The sequence below is a fragment of the Ursus maritimus genome, unplaced genomic scaffold (genome assembly GCF_017311325.1).
Source record: "Ursus maritimus isolate PB19 unplaced genomic scaffold, ASM1731132v1 scaffold_1, whole genome shotgun sequence".
NCBI classification, from domain to species: domain Eukaryota; kingdom Metazoa; phylum Chordata; class Mammalia; order Carnivora; family Ursidae; genus Ursus; species Ursus maritimus.
In genome coordinates, this window is record NW_024423343.1 from 37,970,630 (window position 1) to 37,984,787 (window position 14,158).

At 39.4% G+C, this 14,158-nt stretch overlaps 1 protein-coding gene across 1 annotated transcript in view; it reads left to right on the top strand.

Moving 5' to 3' along the window:
- LOC103659698 (E3 ubiquitin-protein ligase HECW2) overlaps positions 1-14,158 on the top strand; it is a 119,606-nt gene that overhangs the window by 17,882 nt on the left and 87,566 nt on the right. Inside the window, exon 6 of the mRNA XM_008687289.2 lies at positions 4,591-4,776. Coding sequence (XP_008685511.2) covers positions 4,591-4,776 — 186 coding nt within the window. The remainder of the gene's footprint in view (positions 1-4,590; positions 4,777-14,158) is intronic.

Sequence of the window (14,158 nt, forward strand, 5' to 3'; positions counted from 1 at the left end):
GAAAGAAAGAAAGAAAGAAAGAAAGAAAAAGGAAGGAAGGAAAAGGAAGGAAGGAAGAGAGAGAGAGGGAAGGAGGGAAGGAAGGAAGGTAGGTGCCAGAAAAAAAAAAAGGATTATTATTTGCACTGTGGTTGATTGATAAGAAATGAGTATTTATATATAATGTTCTTACTCTGCTGCCAAGTGGCAACAACATTCCCCTCAACTCCTCTCAATATTTTTTTTTTTAGATTTTATTTATTTATGTGACAGAGAGACAGCCAGCGAGAGAGGAAACACAGCAGGGGAGTGGGAGAGGAAGAAGCAGACTCCTAGCGGAGGAGCCTGTTGTGGGGCTCGATCCCAGAATGCCGGGATCATGCCCTGAGCCGAAGGCAGACGCTTAACGACTGCGCCACCCAGGCGCCCCCCTCTCAATATTTTTCATTTCTAACACCTCAAAACACTCAACCAAACAAAACATATTAAGCTCAAAAGAATGTTATTTTAACAAAATTCTACTAACGAACTTCAGTTGATCATTCACTCAGCCATCAGGTGTTCATTTCTTGCGTGGAAAACAGGAGACAACCCAGAATAAGGTTAGGAAAGGAGTTTTAGAGTAGAGAAGCAGGAACTAAAGGGGACCTTTTAAATCACATGAGAGATCATTCAGAGGAGTTCCGTCTACAATTATCAGCTTGCCCGCTCTCCCAATACTGCTGGCGCCTCCATACGCAGCTGCTTCCCGGACGAGATCGTCTGTGCGTTACCATGAGACTTGATCATGTGATGCAATAGGGCCCGTTTGTTCTTTCCTAATCTTCTTTGGTTTCAGGTAGAAAGTCACATCCATTTACTGAATCTTTCTCTATAAGACCAAAACAAAACAACAACCCAAACACTGAAAAACCCCTCACCCACTGAGAACCACGGAACCACTGAGGGAGAGCTTTTCTCTTCACCCACAGCTTTGTCAGTGTCTGCTTCCCGGAAGACTAAGCTCTTGTCATCTAATCCTACCTGCTCAGTGTTTCTTGCGTGCTGGGGCCCCTGTCACTCATCGCTCTGCTAGTTCTCTCTGTGTTTCAGTATTTTCACGGCTACCGTGGCCTGTGATTTCCACGCTCTACTTTCTGCCTCCAGGGAAACTGTTCCTCCCACCTCTCCCTATAATGTTCCTTCCCATCCTTTTGAATGATGGGGCTGTGCTCATCTCTGTGTCCTCAGGGTTTAGCACAGGGCTTATGACATAATTAATGAAAGGTTATGAAAACCTTCTTTAGTTAATAGAAAATGGGATGCTGGCCCATGATCTTCAAAGACCTCAAAAGTAGAAAACAATTTTACTGCTATCATTCATCTGTTGTAACATAGGTATGGTAAGTTTAATTCCTCATATATTCCCTAACTTACTTCTACTCTGTATTTTTATAGTGATTTTTACCTCTTCAAAGAAGTTTTACATCCTTTGTTTCATTGGACTTGAGTCTCACATGCCTATGAAGAAAGCAGGGCAGTTATTCCATTTTACAGTTGAACAAAGATTTAATCTCTGGGGCAGAGATTAAGTGATTTTCTTTGTCTCTGTCCATGAGTGACAGGGCTATGACTAGAATTTTCACTATGGTTCCATATGAACTGTAGTATAAATATTCTTTCTGAAACATACACACACACACACACACACACACACACACATACACACACACATAGAGTTACATATATAATTATATATTCAAAAATAGTATATATTTAAAAACAAAAATAGAATAAACATATGTATATTAACATACATGTGTATAAATGTCATGTGTATATACATAAACACACAAATATATTCATATATTTATATAACTATAACTACATATATATATAAAACTATATATATATAGTTTCCTTATGAAAATGTAGCAATCTGAAGGGATGTTCCCATTTGCCTTAAGGGTTTTATATGGACACTTACAGTCTTGTGCATGTTGTTCAGACTTGAAAAAGCTATGGTTCCAAAGATCTTTGCTAGTTACTGATAAGAAATCTTTCTTGCACTTACTTTACTTTGGTAGATGCTTTTTTCACAAGTTGCTTGAGCTTGGCACTATGTTGTGTAGCTTACTGAGAGCAGAGGAGGAAAATGAAAGGACGTCATTAATTCTAAGACTGGCCTCAGGAGTCCTGAACGTAAAGAGCTATGCAACCCCAGGGAGTTACTTCACGCCTAGGGCTGGGACAGGTTCCGTCACCTAATTGCTACTTCTTGCCCTAATGAGGTTCTTCTTCTTCTCTTTAGTAGAATGAGGAGCATTTCTGGCGCTCCAGATAAAGAATCAGGATGTGGCCTATTTACTTAGATTAATGGAGGGAGGAAGAAATCAGGGAGACCAAGAGATATACCTATGTAGAACAACAGTTAACATAACCATTTATCTGACAGAGTTATCCCACAAGAACGTGTCCCCAGAGAGACTGATTAGGGAGCATGACTTGAAAGCTCATTGCCAACTGCCACTCAAGCCAGTGTGGTCTCAGTCCTCTAAGCTTGCAATGGCTTCTGTGAAAATACATCAGCAGCACAGAGCCAAATGCAGAAAACAGATGCCTTGCTGATTGTGCATAAAACACCAAGGCAGGGTCAGCCACAGGCTAAACTATTAGTTAGCTAACGTTCGTCTCTGACACCCTCCAACTTTTATTAGTCTCCTTCTCTGCTTTCATGGTATCACTTTCTTATTCTCTCATGCTCGCTAATTGCCCAGAGCCCCTGCGTAGGCTTGCCTGCTTTGGCAGTGCACTGTGCTCTGAACCTCGCAATTTCTCATAGCCATCAAAACCTCCTCTCATTTAGACTGTCAGGTTGAAATACAACCTCGAAGTATTTTATCCTCAGGTGTAGTAAGGAATCAGCGCACTAGCATTTGAGGATAGTTCAGTCTGGCTGGCCTTCCTTCCTTCCTTCCTTCCTTCCTTCCTTCCTTCCTCCTCCCTCCTTCCCCCACTTACTTCCTTTCTTCCTTTTGTTTTGGTAGGAAAAAAAATATTTTAGTAAAAAGTATATAATGATGGAATCCATCATAAAAACGATATAAAAGCTATTTTATATAGTTTAATCTATGGGTCAATAACAGAAACTAACAAATCTTGGTGGCTTAAGCTTACAAATGTTTGTTTCTCATGCCAAATTGGGTCCTCAAGGTTCTCTGATCCCTGTAGTTACTCAGGGACCCAGGAACCCAGACCAAAGAGCAACCACCATTTCAAACATCACCAGTTGCTACGATAACTGTGCCAAAGGGAAGAAAGCTCTAGAAGGACTCACATCATCAATAAATGCTTTGACCAAAACATGACACATCGTGAGGGATCCTGGACAGACAGGAACAATGTTAACTGTCCTCATACTCATTCATCTTTCATCCTCAATAACTACCACAGTACTGGGCATAGACAGTAAATGTTTATGAAAATGAAATTATTTCCGGAGATTCTGGTTTCTTTTGGGTTTGCTTTGGTCTATCTTAGACTGAAACAAATACCAGAACCCATGAAGTAAAGCCTGAAGGCCTCCAGACTCAACCTAGTGGCTCTGGGATACTAAAGGTAAGAAGAATCCTTTGAAACTCTCTGAGAAGAGTAGCATTCCGGGGTAGAGCATTCACAACCTTGTCAATTTCATGAATATCATATTCCTTCTCATAATGCAAGTAAATAGCTCCATACAGTTATTCCTTTTATACTTCTTAGCACATGATATTATGCAATGAGTATTTGCTGACTAATTTATATGTGGATAGCTCCTGGCTTAAGGCTGATTTTTGGAATCTCGTGTAAGTATCATAGAGATGAAGACGGTAGCATTTTTCACAAGACAATCGCTTTTTTGTATGGTCGTATAGTGGGGTTTTAGTAAATGCGCATTCCAACTGTATAAATTCAGCCACACATATATGTACACACACAGAAAAAAATAAAGAAAAAAATACCTGTACAGCCTAGGCAGTTCTGCCTGCCATTCCATTCACTGAGATGATACCTCGAAGAAGGTGTAAGAGAAAAACCTTTATCTGTGGGGGTCTCAGTTGAATTTGACTCTCGGTGAGAGCAACTCAGCCCATTGCATATACTCCCTATGTTCAATATATGACCAAGCATTTTTCCATACAGCTTGGCTGCTGAATGTATGCTGACTGCTTCGTCTGGCACTCACCCAAAGACCAGTGATCTCCTCCAGTGCTGGAGGAAAAACTGGCTATGTTGGGGCTCACCGTCAGGTGGTATGTTTGTATCTGACATGGTGTGACTATGACTGTGCAGTTTTTGCCTGAGACCAACGTTAGGACCTAACATCCCCTGTAGAATGAGATTCCACTGCAAGCATGCTTGCTCTTTAGAAAACTAGACATCAACCACGAAGATACCTTACTTTCTGTAGTCTTTCTATTTTATTTTGATCCACATATTGTGCTCGGCTTGCTGTCTCCATTTGTGGGTGCAGAGTTAGGTCGAAGCTTCTGTGCCCACTGGAAGGCTGGATAGGCCTTACGTCGCATGTGAAGCACGTTGCTGTTGCAGGTCCCACGTGGGTTGACGTGGGTTTTCCGTTCTTTCCTCCAGAGTGCCTACCGCATGTTTACAAACAATACGTGTTTGAAGCACATGATCACCAAAGTCCGGCGGGACACCCACCACTTCGAGCGCTACCAGCATAACCGCGATCTTGTGGGATTCCTCAACATGTTCGCCAACAAACAGCTGGAGCTGCCAAGGGGCTGGGAGATGAAACACGATCATCAGGGCAAGGTAATGTGAGGGAGTTGCTGCGGAAGCTTCTGAGTGACAGCGTCGGCTTGGGCTTTGGCACTGGCTCAGCCATTCGAGGGAGGGCTGAAAGCCCTTTGTGGGGTGAGACTTTCCATGTCCGGGTTCAAGTGAAACCTGGACGAGCAGGTTGTTTCTACAAACAGTTACTGTGCTCTTCTGAAACAGTGTCTGGAGCGGACAGGTGCGAGGGCGTTTGTTCGGCGAGATACTCCCTTTTGTCTGAATATTCTTCTACTTGTGATCTCTCTCCATTTTCTGCTGCTTAGGGAAAAGATTTTTTAGGCTGGGACACTTCCTCCTCCTTAGTTATACAGATTGTGTTATGGATAGTTGATTTTAAAGTTGTAGTATTGTTTGGGGAAAGTGGCTAGGAGGTCAGTGAGCAACTACACGGCTACACTGTGGCCTCGCTGTTGTTGGTTCAGAACCCTGATTTCGTTGGCATATTAAACAAAACTCACAGGTTAATTCATGTATGATTACGGAGAGAACTCCGTAACAGTGTCACACAGGCCAGAGTAACCAGGTCTGCACTTCCTTCATAAACAGATGCACCAGAAAGTCAGGTTATGATCAAGACATGATCATGAGTAAAAAATCAGAATGAGAAGGTTAGTAATTTTTATAAGGTGTTTCTCAGCTAAGATTTTATTTATTTAACTCTGGTTTAGTTCCTACTATGGGCCATGAACTGTTTGAGATCTTTATACATATAAGCTCCTCATAACAACTCTGGGAGACAATGCTGCTATTATTAATGTCATTTACAGATAAGAAGGCTCAGGTCAAGAATGGTTTTGTGGCTTGCCCAGGGTCAGAGAGGGGCAGTGACTGAGCTGTGCTCTAACCCAGGCAGTCTGGTTCAAGGGTCCATGCTCTTAACCACAGCATGCTGTCCATGTATTGAGTAACCAGCCTCAGTTCCCCTAGCTGTAAGAAGACTTGAAATGCATGACTTGAAGGATGGAGGGGATTAAAATGACATGATATTTAAAGTATTTAACCATGCCTCACTCATTCGTTCAACAAATATTTGTAGAGCACCTGTGCAAAACAGATAAGCCAGCTACTTCATAGGACTGCCATTCTCATGGAAGGAGACAGAAAATAGACAAATAGCATGTCAAGTGCTAACTACTGCTGCGATTTAAAAAAATCAGGGGATGGGGTCTAGAGAAAGACAGGAGTATAGAATTATTTTATGCAGGGTGGCTAGGGAATGCCTTCCAGGTAAGGCTAGATGTGAACAGAGACCTGAACAAAGGAAGAATAAACCGTATAAAGGAAAGAGCTTTCAAAGCAAATGAAATGTTAAAATACTCAATAAATGCCATTCTCCCCCAAGGTAACACCTAGCAGTAATACCACAGTAGCATCTTACTCGTCTTGAGCTCGACTTCCAGCAATCTTATCTGAGAACCCTATAACCAGCCCAAATAAATGTTACAAAGAGCTATATTTTAATGCATGGGAGGAGCCCTCAGACTCTCAATGAAACTGTTGACTTGATTTGTGTAAATTTCTTTAATAAACCTGTAATTCCTAGCCCAGAGAGGATTAGAAGTCTCAAGCATGAAGTTTAGAATAGATGAAAGAGAAGGGATTTGTGATTATGTCCCTGGCAGGGACGCCTTTCCAAGACACTAGGAAGGGGGAAGCAGGGCCACATGGCACTTCCGGTACCTTGTCCTCCCAGAGGAAGATGTCACATTGCTGGTGCTAAGTTTGGTTCAGCAGCCTGAGAGCCCAATGTTTGTAAACATTCTACTGAATGGAAGGACATAGATGGTCCAAGTAAAGACTTCGGGACATACTGATGGTATTATACCTGCATATAAAAGAGCAGTACCATACCATGAATTCAGCTCTGTTCTCAACTCTGACAAGATTTTACCTATGTCCTAAGGATTTATGCTCATTAGAGAGCCATGTGTCCAGGGAAAGCCCAAGTTGAGATAATGCTGCCATATCTTTCTGCTCTGAGACTTAACTTGCTAAGTCACTTTGTGCCCTTCACTAAAGGAGATCAGGAGCTTGTGTATACATAGTGGGGCAGTCCCTTCCTGCCGGTCATGACTTGCCAGACCCACTTCAGGAGAGAGCGGCTTATTAATAATCCCTGGACCTTGAGAAAAGTTTATGTTACATTTAAAACACTATTTAAGAAGAGTTACGATGTATTCTTAAGAACAAGTTCTGTCTCATAGTCTTTATAAAAGTTTCCATAATTAAACAGAGGTAAACATTATCTCAGTAGTGTGGGCAACACAACTGTCCATTTTATTCACTGAGGGTTTCAGACTTATTTGGGGGTTTCAACCTAAAGTTGTAGGCAATGTAAAGAACTTTGAATGTGGGCTGGTAGATAGTTGACCTCGCAGTCTACTGGTGGCTTTGCATTTGAACACTGTTTGGCATGAAAGATAGAGAAGGACCCCCCCCCCAGTCTTGTGGACAAAATGGATTATCAGACAGGCCTGAAAGCTTATCATGTTAGTCTAATCTCTCTGCTTTGTGCCTTAGGACTTGAACAAGATTTTTAGCTAAGTTGGATGGACACCTTAACTGAAGCAGGTATATCTCCCTGTGATCCCCCCTGCCATACTTTCCTTGCAAATGACTGGCTGCCAGTGAACGAAAATAACTTAAAGGAACATTTGGGAGAGGCTTGTGCTAGGTCTGTGTTGGGCTGCACTGCTTTTGACTACATTTTGGAAATCATAGTTCTTATCCTCCAAGGTTGATAGGTTTTCTTCCAGCCTTGACATTTTAGCCCCCCTTTTTAACGAATTGCTTTGCTTCCAGAACATTTAAAGGGAGCAGACTTTTTCCCCACTTAATATACCATCAAAAGCTATTAAATACTGCAAAGTTATTTTCCCACAGTGATGACTGATTTTTAGAATCCACATGGGATAGGATATCCAAATGCTCAGCTGTGTGAAAGGAAATGCTTCTCAAAGGGAATGCTCTCAATTTTAGCTCTTCAGACTTACGAAATCTGGTCTTCTCTTCTCAAGTGCAACATTTTCTTTTCCTGTTTTCATTTATTTAGTCATTCAGCACACATTCACATAGTTCTGAATGCCTCATGTGTGCATGCCACCGTGATAACAATGATAAAAGCTAACACTCAGTGTAGCATTAGGTAGTACGTAGCGTTGACTATGTGGTAGACGCTGTTGCAAGCACGTAGATTAGTTCCTTTCGTGCTCACAGCAACCTTGTAGATAGCTGCTGTTTTTATCCACATTTTAAAGAGGTGGAAACTAAGGCGGAGCATGGTTAAGTGAATTGACCAAGGTCAATGTTTACCAAGGTCCCACAATTAGGGAAAGTGATAGAATTGGATTTGAACCCAGGCAGTCCAGCTCTTATCCTGCGTTTCAGCAGTGAGAAGGTGGATGGATATCTTCTAACAATCATAATGAAGGTAGTAGAAGATGCCATGGGAGCTTGTGGTAGGATTTCTTACCACTGTCGAGCAGGTGGGGACTTTCAGATGCATCACCGAAGGGCAGCATATAGTGTGAGTTGCTGTTAGCAATCCGGGCATAAGTCATCTGTCCTTTCTTGAATCCCCACATAATTTCCCTTGTATTGTTCTCCTGACGTCTATCCACATCTGTCTCATGCTCTAGTCATTAACATGTTTTATCTTCCCAAGCAGATGATCCCCTTCTTGAGAGTTCTTTTATTTATTTTTAATTACCCCCTCTTCTACCTTAGTGCCTTTCACATACCAGGTTCTCAAAATAAGTTTGATATATGAATGAAACTGGTCACCTGTAGTTTCCCAGTTATTAGTAATCTCTGCTTTGGACAGATGAAGACTCCCTCTTCACTCTTTTCTTCTCCCACACTTTCACCAGAAATAGCTCCTAGATTTGCTCCATTTGGCCTCTCTTAATGCATATGTTGCCTTGGATCTTTTACAATATTGTTTAAACATGGTAGTGATGAAGCTTGTATTACACTTTGGCAGTCATTAATTTTGGGAGAGATTTTTTTTTCTAATTACTTAAGGCCAAGGATTTAAATTGGGTGAAATGTCACAGAATTCTAGATCTGGTATGCTCTTTTTGGAAGTTCCAGGGTGAACTATGTCCTTGGCTCACATAAAAGAATAGAAATAAAATATTTCTAACAAACTATTAATTAAAGAATAAGAACAATATCAGGCTTGCTAAATAAAATAATGATGATGACAATGACACTGATGATAATGATGATACCTGCATTTTTTAAACTTATACCATGTGCCAGGCACTGTACTAGGTACTTTCCCATGGATTATCTTAGGTACACTTCCCGGCAATTTATGAGGTGGGTATTATTATTATTATTATTATTATATTTCACTGAAATTTAGAGATGTTAAATAATGTGTGCAAACAAGTGAGGAATCCAGGATTTAAACATTATCAGTGTGACTTTACCACTGTTCTCTACTGGGAAGGATTGTCATTGAGATCCTTTGTCATCCCATGGAGGAAGAGTTCCAGGCCAAACGCTGGGGTTACTAGTATTTTTCAAGACTGAGACATATATGTATGTCTTCATTAGATCACAGGTGATCTAGCAGAGGACACACCACCAGAGACATATACACGGCTTCATGCTTAAATACCACAGAGTTCTTATGCTAAGGATACATAGAATATTGAAATATAATAATAATAATGGTTTATTAGATGCCAAGCTCTATGTTAGGGATATTATATTAGCTCATTTAACTTTCAAAATAACCCTATGGAATGGGTTTTACTATAGATGAAGAAACTAAGGCTCAAAGAGATTAGGTATGCAAGTAAACTCTTCAATGCAAACCCACGTCTTTCTATATCCAAGGCCTGTAATGGTTTTTCTATACAAGATTAGTCTAGCTCTTGCTGGCCACTAGCCACCTGACTAAACTAAAGTATGTCATTTAGATTTATAGGATCTGAGTTTCCTTATCTCTACATATGAATAGGTTGATCATCTTTTCATGTACTTATTGGTCATTTGTATATCTGCTTTAGAAAAATGTGTATTCAAATTCTTTGCCCATTTTTAAATTAGATTATTTGTATTACTGAATTGTGAGAGTTCTTTGAACAGTATATTCTGAGTACCCTTATCAGATATATGCTTTGCAAATATTTTCTCCTGTTCTATGAGTTGTCTTTTTTTTATTGAAATTATTTTTATTAATCAAAATTCAATTTTAACTAGGTGTCCTGTATTTTTTTTTACATCTCTTGCATTTTTTTAATGTTTTTTTATTATATTATGTTAGTCACCATACTGTACATCCCTGGTTTCTGATGTAAAGTTCGATGATTCATTAGTTGCGTATAACACCCGGTGCACCATGCAATATGTGCCCTCCTTGAGTTGTCTTGATAGTATTGTATAGAGCACAAAATTTTAAATTTTGATGTCGTCGTTCATTTGTATTTTTTGTTGTTACTTGTGCTTTTGGTGTCGTATCTAAGAAAATGTTACCTAACCCAAGATCACAAAAATTGACTCCTGTATTTTCTTCTAAGAGTTTTATAGTTTTAGCTCTTACATTTAGATCTAGGATCCATTTTGAGTTAATTTTTTTCTATGGTGTGAGGTAGAGGATTCAATTTCATTTTTTTTGCCTGTGGACATCCAGGTCCTTGCAACATTTGTTGAAGACATTCTTCTTCATTGATATCATTTGTTGTTAGGAACGTGAAAATCAAAACTACAAATCAAACTGAGACCACTACAGACCCATTTAATTGGCCATAAAAAATCTAGGAAATAACAAATGTTGTCAAGGATGTGGAGAATTGGAACCCTCCTGTATTGCTGGTGGGAATGTACAGCCACTTTGGAAACAATTTGACAGTTTCTAAAAAAAGTGTTGTGCAAAGAGTTGCTGCACAGTCCAGCAATTCCACAACTCTGTATATACCCAAGAAAAAAGAAAATACACTTCCTCTCAAAAGTTGCACACAAATGTTTCATAGTAGCATTATTTGTAATAAAGGGTGAAAACAACCCCAATGTCCATCAACCAATAAGTGGATAAAGAAATGTGCTAGACCCATACAATGGAATGTTATTTGACAATACAAAGGAATGAAGGACTGATACAACATGGATGAGCCTTGAAAATATTTGCCAAGTGAAAGAAACTAATCACAAAAGATCACATACTGTATGATTCCATTTGTATGAAATGACCAGAGTAGGCAAATCTCTAGAGATAGAAAGTAGATTGGTGGTTTCCTTGGGTTGGAGGTAGGATGGGGAGTGAATGCTAATGGGTATGTGGGGTTTCTTTTGTGGAGAGAAAATGTTCTAAGATTATGGTGATGGTTGTACCACCAAGTGTACACTAAAAAATAATGAGTAGTACACTTCAAATGAATGAATTAATCACATGTATCTGAATTATATTTTAGTAAAGCTATTTAAAAAAATTAATAGGTTGGATTAGAGACAGGCCAAGATTTCCTTCTTAGCTCATAGGTTCTATAAATCCTTGATTCTTCAGTTTTGAAGTTTAGATGATATGGTTTGAGACTAGATTTGACATCAAATATGTAATGTGCTTCTTTCTGCTAATTACATTGGAGGGGTCTCTTGTTCAAAATTGCACAGTTGTTTTAATTAGTATTTTGTTCCATTATTTGGTTTCCTTAATTATTTTGATTCTGTAATGGTGGGATTGGCAACTAAGCCAAGTTTTATGCAGGATCATCCTTATGAAACTGTGATCAACATCTGTGTTTATTTGTTGAATTTAAGGCCTAGGATTTTCACCTAACATATAGGACACATTTTGACTTGCCTCATTTTGAAATGAAACATAAGCAAAGAAAGTGGGCCAGTATATAAAAAAAAATCTCCTTGCTCCTTGTTGTAATAACTCTTAAATTTTTGTACACTCTCAGGAGTGTGAAAAGCAAGGATAATTTGGGATCTGGGTACAGTGTTAATATAAATGTTTTATATTTTTGCAAGAAATATGCATCAGTAATATTAAAATATGACTTGTTTAAAATGCTTCTGGTTCTTGGCTAGGTTTGATCATTAGTGTGTGCTCATGGGAATAATATATCTGGAAGACAAATATGCACTTTAATAAGGAAAACCAAATGTTATTTAACCTAGGAAATTTTTTCTTTCTTTCTTTCTTTCTTTCTTTCTTTCTTTCTTTCTCTCTCCCCCTTCCTTCCTTCCTTCCTTCCTTCCTTCTTCCTCTCTCTGTCTCTTTCACTTTCTTTCTTCCCATTGTTAATTTGATGGATTTAAGGAAATTATGCTGCAGCGGGGTCAGGATTTCTGGATCCTTCACATCTGATCTAACCTCTGTGAACCTCAGTTTTCTCTAAAATGAGGGTTAGTAACCTGTCCTTTCCAGCTCCTGGGGCTGTGGTTAGCATCAATTTAGATAATGGTGGGATTACAAGGAAGACAAACAAGATTATAATGATCAGTCATTGATTTAATATTCCTTGACTTATGGTATAGAAGATAAAAGCTATACGATTACAAACCTCTAGAGATTTATGATTTAGTTTTGAGAAAACAAAGATGTGGAATATACAAATACGTACAAAATAAAATGAACCACTTTATTTTATTTATTTTTAGCCAGGAGTGCCTCACCTGGTTATTGCTGCCCACCTCACCAAAATCTTGATTTGAATGGTTAGGTTAAAGCAAAGGTCTATATAGTACAATAACTAAGAGTTTCATCAATTTAGAATTTTATGAAAATGACCAAGATTTGTTGTTAATGGCCAAATCCTTATTCTACTAGGAAATGTACAATGGCTTTATAAAAGATATACTGTAGGATTAGTAAATGTGCCATTCCTCCTCTTAACATACTGCTGATCTCCTTTAACCATGGTGGTCCAACAGAATGGTTTTTTTCAAAGTGGGGTTCCTTTGTTATTGTTCTTTGTTGTCTATGTTTTTCACGACACTAAAGGGTAGCCTGCCCTCAGGTGTTTGCTCCTGCCTTAAAGCTGTATAACAACCCAGAGCGATCTGTTTTTCTACCACGGTTATTGTGGTCATTCTGGTAGATTTGTTCTCTTGCTGGATCATTTGCCTTTACTGTGGTGGGTATATTCTCCATCAGCCATGGTCATGAAAGTAAGGTTTAACAACATCCTCAGCAAGATAAGTAACTTTCTCCTTAGAACTGGAACTGAAATCAGATCCCTTTGCACAAAATCATGCGCTTCCTGTGTAAAGCAATTAGGCATTCCTCCCCCGGACTGTTTACCCGTTAATGCTTCTCATTTGGGCTATAAAAGTATGTGCAGTGTGTGCTGGTGTAGCGTCTGCAATGGTCCGGTGCAGAATGTCCTATTTCCGGCATGGGATCCCTGGAAGGTTTTCATAGCAAAGGTAGGATTAGAGCAGAACCTTGAATAATGAGTAGGACTTTGATAAAAAGAGATTGTAGAGAAGAGAAAATAGGGGATGGGGAGGAAAAACACCCAAAGTAAATTCTTGGAAACAGGAATACTCCAGGTAGGTGTGTTTCATTCCTGTGAAGAAGTAATGGGCAAATGTTAAGAGACTCTACACAAGCTGTGTTTTGTGTGTGTGTGTGTGTGTGTGTGTGTGTGTGTGTGTGTGAGTGATACACACACGAGGGCTAATGGTGTAAGTTCTAATCCAAAACCTGGCAGGCTCGAGACCCAAGAAGAGCCTATGTTTCAGTCTGAGTCTGAAACCCGGAAAACACCAATATCCCAGTTCAATTAGGCAGACGGATTTACCTCTTCTCAGCCTTTTTTTCCTACAGAGCTCTTCGGTTGATGGGGTGAGGCCCGCCCACATTAGGGAGGACAATCTGCTTAACTCTGTCTACTGATTCAAATGTTGATCTCATCCAGAAGCACACTCACACGTACACCCATGATGTCTAGCTAAATGTCTGGGTACCTGGTGGCCCAGTAAAATTAACATACAAAATGAACCATCACAGACTCATGTTAGTGGAATATTATCAGCAGAATCTCTATTGTAGAGGGTTAAGGATAACAGAGAGAATGATGCAAAATGGCATGGATAATGAGAAAAATACTATAAAACCTATTATTTCTTAAGGTCACACAATGAGCTTATCGTTTGGTTTAATTTTTAGAAAAGAATGTTAGTTTGTGGCCCCCCCTTCCAGATGTTCAATATGGAATAACTTTTTTTTCGCCTTGCCTCTTTGTTTTATACTCTCAAACAACATAACATGAAGTGCTTTCCCCAGATCATTCTACGTGGGCCTAAACTGAAATACTAAGAAACTTGCAATTTTAAGAGTAGTGTATCATAAACTTCATTTTTTAAAATAAAAAATGCTAATCATCTTTTTATTTAA